Source organism: Humulus lupulus, chromosome 4, assembly GCF_963169125.1.
Source record: "Humulus lupulus chromosome 4, drHumLupu1.1, whole genome shotgun sequence".
In the NCBI taxonomy this organism is placed as follows: domain Eukaryota; kingdom Viridiplantae; phylum Streptophyta; class Magnoliopsida; order Rosales; family Cannabaceae; genus Humulus; species Humulus lupulus.
This window is the reverse complement of record NC_084796.1, coordinates 249,847,725-249,863,027: the sequence shown is the minus strand read 5'-3', so window position 1 is coordinate 249,863,027 and position 15,303 is coordinate 249,847,725. Positions and strand designations below refer to the sequence as shown.

At 25.3% G+C, this 15,303-nt stretch overlaps 1 protein-coding gene across 1 annotated transcript; it reads right to left on the bottom strand.

Annotated features, from left to right (window-relative positions):
* Positions 1-1,183: 1,183 nt before the first annotated feature.
* LOC133831695 (alpha-galactosidase) lies at positions 1,184-14,204 on the bottom strand. The gene is made up of 15 exons (XM_062262086.1): positions 13,948-14,204; positions 9,730-9,788; positions 9,123-9,179; positions 8,917-8,951; positions 8,578-8,681; positions 7,915-7,990; positions 7,749-7,807; positions 6,626-6,691; positions 5,603-5,686; positions 4,764-4,828; positions 3,789-3,871; positions 2,821-2,911; positions 2,662-2,711; positions 1,868-2,008; positions 1,184-1,384 (listed from the first exon to the last, which is right to left on the bottom strand). The coding sequence occupies exons 1-15, from the start codon at positions 14,085-14,087 to the stop codon at positions 1,298-1,300; spliced, it is 1,197 nt and encodes a 398-aa protein (XP_062118070.1). The 5' UTR covers positions 14,088-14,204; the 3' UTR covers positions 1,184-1,297.
* Positions 14,205-15,303: the final 1,099 nt, after the last annotated feature.

The window sequence follows — 15,303 nt, the reverse complement described above, 5'->3', positions numbered from 1 at the left end:
AAAAAGAAAATTCAATAAATTAAAAACACAATCCAATAATAGTTCAGAGTAGAATACAATGAATCAATAATTCATTGAACTCTTCTCATGTACCAAATTTATATATATATATATATATATATATATATAGGAGAGCACTTTGGTGTAGCCAGTAGGATATTTCAGCATTTAAATATTTTTTAAAATTTTTTATTTTTATATATATATATAAAAAAAATTTGGTACACTTTTAATTTTTTTTTATATATATATATATATTTTTTTTAAATTTGGTACACTTTGGTGTACCAAATTTATATCTTCGTGTGCAGATAACGAAAATTCTTGGTTTTAACGGTCTTTTATTTTTTTAAGGTTAACTTTAACGGAATATTTTTATATTTAACGATAATTTGTAAACACTTAAACTTAAATAAAATAAAATAAATAATTGAAAAAAAGATATTTTTGAGATATTTTATAATGATAATTATTTAAAAATAATAAATAATTAAACAAATTAAAATATGATATTTTTTAGATATTTTATAATGATAATTATTTAAAAATAATAAAATCATATGTTTTATAACTTAAATATAATTTAATTAAACTTAAACTCACTTATTAGAATAATATCATATTAAACATATAATATAATATATTGTGAATTAGCAACAAATTGCTTTTCTTTTTTTTTAAAACTAACAAAAAACTTAAAATTAAAATTCACGTATAATATTTAATATTACATTAAACATATAATATATGATCTCTTGTTCTCCCTTCTAAATTCAAAAACTAGAACAAACATTAACTTAAACAAAAATAAATAAATTATTTAATTAAAATATGATATTTATTTAAAATTTATATGACATTAATATAAATTTAATAAAAATAATTAATAAATTTTATAAATAAAATTAAGCAACGTGTATATTGCACGTTGTTTGTATCTAGTATATATATATATATAGGAGAGCATTTCGATGTATCAGCATTTAAATATATTTTGTTCAATTTTTTTTTTTAATGATAATGCACATTATAGTCATTTAAGACATCTTGTAAATTTTTAATAAACTCTTAATAGTTTACTGTGTTGAAAACAAAGTTGTTGCACACTTGTCTATTTTTTTGTATACGGTTTTAAAATTCTAACTGTTTGAATTTTGTTTTCGACACTGTAAACTATTCGAAATTTCTTGAAAATTTATAATGTCTTAAATGACATCAATGCATACTGTCATTAAAAAAAATAGTCAAATGGTTGCACCGAAATAGTGTCCTATATATATTGTTAACCACAGTGTAATTACTGTGGAGTTAGAACAAACATTTTACATGCATGTGATTCTATATTTGCCGAAATATTTCCCTTTAGCCCTCGTTGAATCGAATGCTGCACCATAAAACAAAGAAAAATAAAATCTCTAATTTAATTTATAAGTTTGCAAAAACAATAAAAGATTAGTCAATTTATAGAAGAGTAATGATATGTGCACTCAAAATACACACTCAAACATTACACACAGTATGTGACAGTTTAGCCTAGCCAATCACATCTATTAAAAGAGTAATGATATGTGCACCTAAAATATATACTCAAATATTACACACAGTGATGTGACAATTTATCCTAGTCAATCATATTTATTAAAATTGAGACTCACTATTTTAAATTTTAAAAAGCAGTGACACATCATTGTGTGTAATATTTGGGTGCACATATCATTATTCTTATTAAAATTGTGACCTACTGTTTTAAAAAGAAGTGACACGTCATTATATATAATATTTGAGTGCATATTTTGGATACACATGTCATTACTCTTTATATAAACGTCTATATATGTGTGTATTTTGTAAGTGTGACCATTCTCACCGTCCAAAGATCATGTGCTTTAACCACTGCCGTTGGATTTAGGCCCAAATCTGACCAGTAAGCTATAACTGTGGCACTTGAAGTGCCTTTGTTCCACAACACTACTGTGGTCCTGTTTTTGCTAAGGGGACCACTCCAGACCTGCATTTTGTTTTTCGGTTATTAGAGTATAGTGTCTCGCATAAAAAATATTTGTATTTCTAAGAATATTGAATCATTTATAAGAACATAAATCGCTTAATTTATCATTAGTTGAGTTTAAGATAGATTCACACCAATCTTATTATGATATTAAAGAATAAAAAAAATTGAGTTAAGGATAAATATAGAGAAATTGATGAAAATGACATTTTTTTAAGTGATTTTGTACTCTGATCTGCTTTTGATAATTCTTTGCAAAATGACATCTGTCTAAAATTCAACCAGTTGTCTAAATTTTTCAACCAATTGTCTAAACTTTTCGACCGACTGTTTGAATTTTTCGACTACCTGTCTAAATTTTTGACTAGCTTTCTAAATTATGAGATACCGTTTTGCAAAGAATTATTAAAATTAGGCTAAAGTACAAAATATCTTTAAAAAATAAGTCATTTTGCCAAAAGACCTATAAATATATGGGATTATTATATGATTTAGTTGTTTACGAGCGAATCAAAGTTATATAGAAAGCACAAATTTGTTTAATCGTCTAAATCCAATCACATTTTATTTAACATTTCAATCCAAACATGAATTAATAAAATAAAAGTATTAGACTCAAATATAATATCAAAATGATTAAGTAGAAGACCAACCTCTAAATCACCATCTTTTTTTATCTTTTTTCCTTGAACTCCTAGTTTGTCTGTCCAAAACAAATTTTATATATATCATTTAAGAATTTTTTTTCTTACTTATTTCTATAAAGTGTGGAGAATTAAAGAGAGAATCACAACATTGACATTGGCTCATACCTTGATTAACAGAGATAACATCTTTGTTGCTAAGCAAAGCTAAGGTTACATTGTCCATTGCTCTAATATCACATCCAACTAGTAAAGGAGCCTACATACAATACAAGTATATTCTCTATCATTATAAACAAATAATATAATAATAGGGAGCGAATATAATATATCCATTTTTTTGACAATATCAATGTATCATTTTTCTTTTTTTGACATCTTAATATGGTACTGAAAACATGATTCAAACGGTCAAATTTTACACTCTTATACAAAAAAACAGGCATGTGTGCAACATATACTTTGAGCTCTATTTTCGGTACCATAATTTATTCGGAGTTTCTTGAAAATTTGTAGGATGTTCTAGATAATTACAGTATACACATTCATATAAAAAAATTTGGGATTATATATCTATCAAAATGCCGAAAATAAAAAAACAATGCATCAATATTGTCAAAAAAATGTATACGTTGTAGTCGCTCCTGTGATTATATTACTTATAATGTTGAAAATAGACAACTTGTGCCATATGAATAAAAGAGTACAACTTGTGAGCTCATCGTTTCGTTCGACTAAGCTTTTTTGAACTGGTTTTTAATTTTTAGAATTAAAAAAATACTTTTGAAATGAAAGTATTCGAGTTAAAATAAAAAAGTACTCTTTTTATTCAAATTTTTTTTTTTTGAGAAGCTAGAGTTGCTAGTTTTATTCTAAAGACTTTTCAAAAAATTATTTTTAAAATTAGAATAAATATCATGGTTCCTAATTTACTCTTGAAAAAACCATTTTTTTTATTAATTTTTGAAATCCTTTTTTTATATATAAAAAAAATCATTTATAAAGAAAAAAAATAAATCAAAAGTATTTACTTTTTTTTTTCTTTTAGACATAATTATACTAAACATGACCATATATTTTTTTAAATGAGGATCCAAAAATTGCATATTTAATAATTAATAATTAATTTTGTATACCTTAGCAAGTGCCCAAATGCTAAAATGCGCACGATACTCTTCTGTTGTCATTCCACCATTTCCCACTTCAAGCATATCAGGATCTGTTTTCTTACTCATCAAACTTAATTAATTACCACAAATTTATATAATTTATATTACAATATAAATTTTATTTTGAATGTATATTAAATCAGTTCTTTTTATATATATATTTTTTAAAATATTAATAACTTACATAATATATGTTTTTAAAATTTAATATATACAAATATGGAATTATTATAGATCTAACTTTAAGAAAATAAATTTTCAAAAATTAATAACAAATATGATTTTTTTTTTAAATGCCATTAAAAAATAATTCAACTTAAATGTGAAAAAAAATACTACGGTTTAATTCTAAACTTAACTATTAATATCGAAAAGAAAAAAAATCATATATTTGAAAAGTTAAAAAAAAAAAGCCATAAAATCATTAACAATTCAAAATTTTCATAAATGTGTTTGGTAACTATTTTTTTTTTTTTTTAAAAACAAAAATGAAAATATTATTTTATTTTTGTTTCTTTATTTTTAAAAAATAAAAAATATGTTTGGTAACTATTTTTGTTTTTTGTTTTTGAAAAAAAATAATAAATGTGTTTGATAACTTTTATTTTTATTTTTTTATTTAATAATACAAGATGAGGTATTGATTTGAAGAAGAGAAGAAAAAAAATAAAAAATAAAAGTCAAAAACTGTTTAAAAAAATTTTGAAAATGAAAAAAATCTATTTTCAAATTTTAATAAATTTTAATTAAAATTAAAAAAAATAATAAATAAAAATAAAATTACCGCACTATTTTATGTTATATTATCAAAATTTTAATTAATTAATTAAATAAAAAATTATTTTTTTATATGTTACCGAAAAGCACCTAAAAAAAACAATTTTTTTTCCAATAGTAGTATCATATTTTTCAAAATAAAAATGTCAATATAGTGAAAATTACCATTCCATCCTCCAGGTGCAGCATAGGATGCCCATCTGTCGTTTTCATCAGCGCAAGATATCATACTATACTATGCAAACAAATTCACATCAATATATTACTTGAAATTAATAATAGTAATAATATATGAAAAAAGAAATTTCAATCAAATTACTATAAAAAAAAATTAGTATTACAAAACATCTCTAAAGTTGTAATTATACAACATTATAGTCTCAACTTAGATCAATTATATAAATAGAAAAAAATTCTACATAATTACAATATAATGTTTTTAGATAATTATATAAATATTACAAAAAGTATATATAATATATTGCCTTAAAATTAATCAAAAAATTGTTTTAGATAAAAATTTAGTATTTAAGGTTGTTATTAAATCTTTGAATTTTTGTAAGTAGGTAATAACTTGCTGACACAAAAACCTTCTTGTTAAAGTTAAAATTAAGTTCAAAATTGCACGTGTTATTAATTTTTTTATGCGTATAGAAATTATCATGTTTTAATTTTATTTTTAGTTTTGTAAATTATTTAGATTATTATAAAAATTTGTAGGATGTTCTAAATAACTAGAATGTACACGGTCATAAAAAGAAATTTGCCGAAAATACTTTCCGAGCCAAAAATACTGAGAGTGAACCTGAGAATTTGCCTATACTTTTTCATATGATTTTTTTTCTCTATATATTTTTGCTCCTTTTTAGTGTTTTGCATCTTTAACCATAGTCAATTAACATAATATATTGATGGAAAATTAATGTAAACTGATTCTAAATTACTTGCAAAAAATCAAAGAAATGAGAAAATCTCAACACAAATATTAGGTTAAAGTTTCATACCTTTCCCATTTATCTGAAATGTCACCAGTTGTTCTCCAACTATTTCCAATTTTTGGAGCCCAAGTTGCAGGTTGCTCTTGTCCCCTTTAAACAATGTAACATGTTCATGCTAATTAGTGAGAAACTTTCTCATTTATTTTTCATTCTTTTTTGTACTAATATATATATATATATATAAATATATTTAACACTATTTTATTATCTTCTAATTAACATTAACATGACTAGCATTGCTCAATAAATTAGTAACATGAAACAAATATTGTGCTTGGAGAATTAATCTTGCTGCAGGCACTTAGGGTAATATTATATATATGTATATATTTATATTTATTGAGAAGAAAAAAAATACATTTTGTTCTTTTATATTTGAGCTAAATATTAGATTTGATCATCTGTATAGAAGATTTTAATGGCAACTTTTTATTTTATAAAATCTATCAAAATTATTTTTTTAAAAAGTCAACAAGGCATTTTTATCTTTGTTTTATTTACAATTTTAGTTATTTTAAAACTAAAAATAATTTTTTTTCAAATCCAACCCTTTTTTTTATTATTACTTAACTCTTAGTTTCAAAAAATAAATATAAAAAATTAATAAAATTATTTTTCTTAATAAAACAAGAGTAAAAAGGTGTTGTTTTTTTATTCAATAAAACATTTTTACTCTTGTGTTTATTATAATGAATAAAATCTTGGTTATTTTTAAACTAATATTAGCTTTTTTAGGGCTAATATTATTACTTTTTATAAATTTCTTTTATTAATATTATTTTACTTTTAGCTTCAAAAATAAGAAATATTAGAAATTAATTATAATAAAATAAGGGTAAAAAGGTCTTATTTTAATTTTTTTTTTAACCAAAACCAAAATTAAGTGTAGGGTTAATTTGGATATATTTAATTAAACAAAAAGTTATCATTAGAATTTTTTAAAATAGAAGGTGAAATTAATCTTGTATTTAGCTAAAAACACAAAGAATTAAAATGATATATTTTCATCAAAAAGTAATATATACTTACCATTCACACAAGGAAAAATAGATTGGCCTTCCGGAGTTCAATAAAGCTTGACTCATTATTGGGTACCTAGATTTATTATTGCACAACACAAACAAAAATATTGAAGAAAAAAAAATGTGATCAAGGATGGACAAAATTTTATATCATATATATACAATCATTATTGATTATAACATGTAATGAACTAAAAAAGAAAAAAAAAAACTAATTTGGATATGCATGGATTTCATGCTCTCATCTATTAAATATATTACTTAGTAAAAAAATGTTTAGAATCCCAAGCGGGATTCTATTATTATGTACATTTTGAGTGTGCAAAATGATTGTCTCTAATATTACTCATTATATATACAATAAAGCTTCTTTATAAGAATAATCTCTATTTTATTATATAAAAAAAATGGTTCTAATTTGGGCCAGTTATAAATAAGAATAACATCTAAAATGTAATTAGTTATATTTTTTTTAAGTCTTAAGAAAGTATATCTCTATATAGTAATAATTATATATACAGTCAAATAAATATATATTATTTCATTTATTTGTACACAAATGATAAAATCAATTATTTATTCTACATTTGAATTACTTAAGTTACATTTAAATATGTAATAGTTATTAGAAAGTTTTATTGTTATTGTTGTTAAAGTTGATACTTTTGGGTGTTTGGAAATTTTGTGTACCAAAATATCTATTCAGTTATAACATCTCAATTAGAATAAAATTAGTTTGGTCCCAAAATTATTCTTATATAGAAGTTTTACTTTATGCTAAATTTGGCTAAGGAGAATTGACCACTAGTTGAGTTGCTTATAAAAAAATAATTAAAAACAAATAATATTAAAAAAATAGGGCCAATAGCAAAATGGTAGTTGGCACATACTACAACTTGCCCTAGTAACACTACTTTATAAAGTACTAAACCTATAGTTAATATATTGAAAATTTAGCTATTAATCCTTACCATCCTTACCATCCTTACTTTATTAATAAGTCTTCTATTATTTTTCACAATTTATTATTCCAATGCAAATCAAAATTATATTTTACAATAATTACTATAGGATGAAATAATTTTATTAGCAAATATATTGTAAATTGTCATAAAGTACTTAACACATACCTTTCTTTTGGATTGGTTCCAGTATTGAAACAATTATCATACTTCAAGTAGTCAACTCCCTAAAATTATTTAAACAAACCAATATATTACCTAAATATTGAAAAAAAATGTAAATTTAATACCATTAAAAAAAGATTATGAGAATATGCTGAATTTATATTCATACCCAAGAAGCAAAGGTTTTTGCATCCTGCTCTTCGTGGCCTAGTGAACCAGGCATAGTATTGCTACATGTTCGAGTTCTACGTATATAAAACAATATATTATATGTAAATAAATATGTAATATTATTATTTATCAAATTACTTTATAATTGAATATAAGAGAAAGAATGGCATTAATACTTTAATAATATGTGTTTAGATTTATAAAATGGATGTAGGCACTATATATGAAGGTATCAGAGCCTTAACCTTTTCAAAATTTTGGAAAAATAAATAGAGTAAATGGTGGAATTAGACCCTTTTTAGAGTGCATTGTGCACTTTGACATTGTTTTGATAATTCTTTGCAAAACGACATCTGTCTAGAATTCCGATAAGATGTCTAGAATTCCCGGTAAGGTGTTTGAAAATCCTAACAAAACATTTGGAAATCCCAACACGGGTGTCCGAGTCCATTTCGCAAAACCTTATCAAAACTATGCAAAAATAACTTTTAAAGAAAGGTCATTTTACTAAGGCACCTAAAAAATTATATGGTATTTTTTTATTATAATCCTTGATTTTTTTTTATGAAATTATGTATTTTGTCATTCTTAATTCATATTTTTTTTAATCTTTTGATTCACAAATTTTACTTCTGCATTTTTATTAGTAAAAATGTATTACCCAGCGTCCGAGTAAATCCCTAGCTTTAACCCTTTGCTATGGACATAATTAGCTAAAGCTTTGATTCCCGAAGGGAATGTTGAAGATTTTGGCACCAAATTTCCCTGTCATTAAAAAAATTAATTGTAACAATTTGACATATAAATGAAAAACATGTTTTGATGTTGTCATCCTTTGTTATTTAGATTTAACTTGTCTTACCAATAATTTTCTAGTATTACTTAAAGAGAAAGCAATATTTTTAAAAGTAGAAGTTTGTATGATTTTATTTATTTATTTTTCACTAAAATTTCAAAAAATTAGTGAAATGAAATTTGTTTATTTCTCAAAATAGAATACCTTGGAGTCTCGGTTAAGTTCTGCCCAACAATCATCTGTATAAGAAGTTATATAAGAGAAATTATGTGAATTCTTTGAATAAATAAAACTACTAATAAAATTAAACTTAAGTAAATAAACAAAATATTGCATATAAAAAATGTAATGTACTAGTATAATATTTTGGAGTCTTGTTAATAAAACTTCCCAATATACATTATTTATACCTAAATTTATATATTGGTATCCTAGTGCAGCAAGTCCACTTGACACCATTGCATCAGCTGTCATAAAAAAAATTAATAAAATAAAAAATAAATAAAATTAAAAACTACATGGTTATAACATTTTCACTGCTAAAATTAATTAAATTAATAATTTAAAAGAGAAATATCTTATCAAGATGATGTTGGAAGATATTATTTTATGTTTACTTCTTAGATCCCAAAATTTATTTTCTGTCAATTTTTTTTCTTCATCAGAAAGTTACTTTGGAGTTGCAAAATAAACTAATCTGCTGACTATAATATTTCTTTTTTAATAATTGACTATAATTTCTACAATTAGAGAAACTGGGTTTATTTAAAATACATTTAAAATTTGGATATTAAAATACATTTACTGATGTGCCAAAAATGTTATTTTTGACAAACAAAAAAGCCTGAAATAAAAGATTTTTATAGACCGAGCTAAAATAACTAATAATAAATTAAGACCTAAATGTCATAAATGAGAAAATATAGTAATACCTGAAAATATCTTATAAATAATTAAATATGATAAAAAAGAAAAAAAGTCTTTAATTTTGTTGATTCCAATTAAAAAAAAAATTACCTGTTTCTCTAATCAATTTTTCTTCAATACTGCATTGGAAGTGATTCCAACTATTCCATCTGATCATTATCACTAATATTAAATAAACAATTTTAAAAAAATAATAATAATTACTGTGTGTGTGATGTGTTCTATAAAACTAAATTCAAGATATATACATAAATATATATATATATATATTTATATAGTTAATGAAGAGCCAGGATAAATAAATTATTTTGCCAAAAAAAGAAAAGATTTTTATTTTTAATTTCTAGGTTTTTCATTCTGTTTATGTATGGAATTTGATATAGTTATTCACAAATGACAATTTTCTATAATTTAATATCATTATCACTAATATCTAATTATGTTGACTTTAATGCATCAACAATTCAATTTAATTATTCCATTATTGATTAGAAACATATGCAATAAAATATATATTTATAATGGTGTGTTTGGTATGGTGGAAATATAAGAGGATTAATTAATGGATGAATTTTTTGTTCAAAAAAAAAATTAATGGAAGAATTTTGAGTTGGAAATGTGTTTTTAATTGATTATACAAATTTGAGATGGGACATATATAGAAAAAAAATTAAATTTTAAGGAGAAACATGTAGAAATTTTAGTTTTAAGGAAATGTGTTTTTAAATAATTTTAATTTTAAGTGAAGAATTTGTTTTGCTTGCTGCCGAAATCTATAGGGAGGTTTAAAAAAATAGGAGAAACTAAATTCTTTTAAAAAGCACATTTATACTACGTAAAATATTATTTTGGTCCTTATATTTTTTTTCGAATAGGTAATCAGTCTCTTTATTTTGTTAAATGACAATTCACACCACCTATTTTACAAAATAGATGACATAACACTCTAGATCTTATTTTTGTTAAAATATTTTCAATTATAAGATCAAATATTAGGTTATTGGACATAATAAGATGGGTCTGCAGTAGCAGAGAATGTAGTCGAGAAGCTGAGAAGGAATACTATTTTGATCTACTTTATAAAATACAGAATTCGAATTATCATTTAACAAAAATACAGAAGACAAACTAATATTTAATAAGAAGGATGTTAAGAGAGCTTTATTCAATATCCCCTCCATCAAAAGTCCTGGCCCAGATGGTTTTGGCTCAGGTTTTTATAAAGCCCTCTGGAAAGATATAGGGGAAGACATTTCTGAGGCTATTTTGATGTTCTTTGAGCGTGGAGTGATTCCTGCTGAGTTGAATGGGACAATCTTATCTCTTATTCCTAAGGTTGATTCTCCCACTAAAGCCACCGATTATAGACCTATAGCCTGCTATAACACTCTCTATAAATGTATTTCCAAGATGATTTGTTTCCGATTGGCTAAGGTTCTCCCTGTGATTATTCATCAAAATCAAGGAGCTTTTATAAGGAATAGATAGCTTGCTCATAATATTTTAATTCTTCAAGACATTCTCCATGGATATACAAGGAAGAATATTTCTCCCCGATGTGTGCTAAAAATTGATCTCCTATTGATTGGGTCTTTATGGAGGATATCTTGACAGCTTTTTATTTCCCTAGAAGGTTTATTCATTGGATAATGACTAGCTTGACGGGTACTTCTTATACTCTTATGTTCAATGGGAGATTACAAGGAAGTTTTGAAGGGAGGAAAGGATTAAGACAAGGAGACCCTATCTATCCTCTGCTTTTTGTGCTGGCTATGGAATATCTCACAAGACTTCTAAAGCAAGCTTCTCATGACAGAGAATTTAGATTTCATCCCATGTGTGAGCATTTACAACTAGTTAATTTGTGTTTTGCGGATGATTTGATTCTGTTTTGTAAGAGGAATTTTAGATCTGTTCAGATTTTATTTGAAGGATTTTCGAACTTTTGCCATTGCTATGGTCTAGCTGCTAATTTGAGTAAATCTCAAATTTTCTTTGGGGGCGTGGCAGCTGAGGTTAAGAATGATATTCTTAAGTTTGTTGCTCTTGAAGAGGGGAATTTTCCTATGAAGTATATGGGGGTTTCTCTGAGGCCCACGAGATGGTTGGTTGCTGATTGTGGTGAGATAATCAAGAAAATCCAGACTAGGCTCCATGTTTGGGCGAGTAGACATTTATCTTTTGCGGGGAGAACTCAGCTGATTTTTTCTGTTTTGCTTGGCATTCGCAATTATTGGATGAATATTTTTATGCTTCCCTATAGTGTCATTCAAGAAATTGACAGGTTGTGTCGTATCTTCCTTTGGGGAGCCAAAAACAATTGCAACAAGTTCCATTGTTCCTCTTGGTCTTAGGTTTGCCTTCCTAAAGTTTTGGGTGGCCTGGGTTTTAAGGAGGGTTCTAATTGGAATAAAGTTCTTTTGGATAAATATCCTTGGGCTTTGTCTTCTAAACAAGACATGTTATGGGTGAAATAGATTGATGGAGTCTATGTAAAAGGTAATTCTTTCTGGTCTTATCAGCTGAAACCACATGTTAGTTGGTATTGGCGTAAATTGTGCTACTTGAGAGAGACCTTTACTGAAAAGGAATTGGAGGCAGCGACTGTTCATGGTAATCTGAAACTGAAGTCCCTGTATAGTAAAATGCTTCAGAGGGATTCGGTTGGGTTTGCTAAGGCAGTGTGGTGTAGTCTTTCTGTGCCTTTATTCTATGGCAATCAGTTCTTGGCCATTTACTGACTAGGGATAATCTGGTTCGGTGCCAAATTGATGTTAGCTCTAAGATCTGTCCGGTTTGTGAGAGTGTTGAGGAATCTCATAAACACTTATTCTTTGACTGTGTTTTTTCTAAACAGGTTTGGGAGCTGCTTAAGCATTGGTTAGGTCCTGGTATTTGGCCGAATCAATGGGACAATTGGAAGCAGTGGTTAGAAGGGAAGCCTAAAAATCTGATGCATTGAATTTATGTAGCTTCTTTAGCAGCTGCGGTTTATAATATCTGGTGTAATAGGAATTTATGCTTTTTTTTCTTTCTCATTTCTCCTACACTCCTCATTACTTAGTTAGTATGATCAAGTGGTGTCTTAAAGCTAGATTGCATGGTCGGTTGAGTCTAAAAGATCTGAGCAGGAATTGTTGTCTCTCTGAGTTTGTGAGGATGTTATAAGCTATAGTGTGTGTGGCTTGGTAGCTGGTGTAATTTGTTTGGTGGAATATATATTCTTCTTTTTGATAAAAAAATAAAAAAAAAACTAATATTTTCATTTTATAAATTCAAAATTTTGAGAAGGTGTAATTGAAAAGACCTTTAGGTTCCTTTTCTACGCAATATTATTCCTTTCCATAATCTTTTTTAAAAGCTAAAAGCTATAAAAGAGATTCAACCTATTTAAAAAGGCATAATTAAATTAAATATAGCTTTGGTCAATTTCATATATTTTAGCTGTGGATTAACTTAGCCTATATGTAGTTCATTATTAATTGTATAATTATATATTTCTGGTTTGACCAAATACTTTTTGGCCTACATATTTATTTAGAAGTATTGATTTTAATTAACTTCCAAAACTTAGCCAAGATAACCCCTAATTACCTATGAGGAAATGTATGATTAATTCATGCTAATAAGTTTATGTGATTCAACTAATTCATACAAAAATATAATTATGTAAAATCTGCTACAAAATCAAATTCGAACATAGTGACATGACACAATTTTTTTTTTATGTATAGGATTTATAATATTTTGAATCATATGTTTTATCTTATTATTTATTTAGATCTTGAGTTTTAAAAAATTACTTTTTGGATTATATATATTTTGTATAATAATTTAAATAAACTCTTAACCCTAATTTCGTTGATGAAAAAATTGAGAATGATAACTTAAGCAAAATAATTATAATTTTATTCTGTGAATTGTTAGTTATTGGTGAATTATTTATAATTATAGTTTATTTTATTTTTTGACCAAAATCGGAGGAGTCCAAATAAATAAAATAAATAATGGGACAATATACACAGAATCAAATATATATATATATGTATATAGTATCTCTTTTATTATAATCATGATTTTTTTTAAGAAATCATAGATTAATTTGACTCTCTGTCTCTCTCTTTTTGGACTGCCTGAACTTGACTTCTGCCTCAGTTTCACTAATGAAACTCCATAACATATGTTCCAAATGCATAGCTTTCCTTTTGCATATATATATATATATATATAATCAATATATGTATAGATGAACTATAATTGAGTGTAATTAATAAGAAAAAAAAAACAAAAAAAGAAAGGATTACGTACCCCATGGGAGGTGTTAAAGCTAGTCCATTTGCCAGAAGATTTCTACTGATAATCCCATCTTCAACCTCACCACTACTCCCACCTACTTCTTCCCCATTTGACACTAACAACAACAACATTATCAACATCATCATCCACATTTTCAATCTATATATCTATCTATATATATATATGTATATATATATACATACACTACACTTCTTTGGTGTTATATATATATAGAGAGAGAGAGTTTTGAGCTTTGATCTAGATCATATATGTAGCTTAAGTAGAAAGCTGAATAAGAATAATATATATCAGCTATATACTCAGTGGCCATTATTCTTATTATATTTTCTTTTTCATCATCCACTTGCCTTTATTTATTTATTTTATTAGCTTATTGTTTCTTTCTTTTGTCACTGTCAATAATTCTCACACGCATAAAATTCAAACATATATTCACATATAAAAATATAGGGAATTTATTTGGAGGTGCACCGTTGAACTTCCTTTTGTTTGTACTCGTGAATATTTTTCGACGCGATTTTTTTAATAATCGTGTATATTATAGCTATTTAGAGCATCCTACACATTTTCAGAGAATTCTGAATAATTTTAAGTATTGAAAATAGTGTTCAAACATATTGTTATCCATATGCATAAAAAAAAATAGTCTTACGTGCAACAATATGTTTGAACATTATTTTTAGTATTGTAAATTGTTTGGAATTTTTTGAAAATTTACAAAATACTCTAAATAACTACAATATACATGATTATAAAAAAAATTCGCACCGAAAATTATTCCGAAATGCAAACAAATAGAGGTGCACTGGTGCACCTCACAAAAAGAAGTGCACCATAGAAATACCCTATAAATATATATATATATATATATATTTACACGAAATAATATTAATATTATTGTACAAAACATACCGAACAAAGAATAATGTAAGAACCAACACGTGATGAGTCATATGCTGTGAAGAACTTCATTAAATTAATATTAATCACTAAATTAGAGTAGTTCCAGCTAATTAATAACACAAAATGTTTAGGGAGTGCATCCAATTTTTTGACAATACCGATGCAGTTAGTTTGTGTTTTTTCTACACCGTTGACAGTGTATTTGTAATCATTTAAGACACTACAAATTTTCAAAAAATTTCGAATAATTATAGTGTCGAAAACAAAGTTCAAATAATTGACTTTTATATTCGTATGCGTATAAAAAATATAAGCACGCGTACAACAAGTTTTTTAAACTATGTTTTTGGTACCATAATTTATTCCGAATTTTTTCAAAATTTGTAAAGTGTTTTAGATAACTACAATATATATATATATATATTTTGACATTACAGGTGCTGT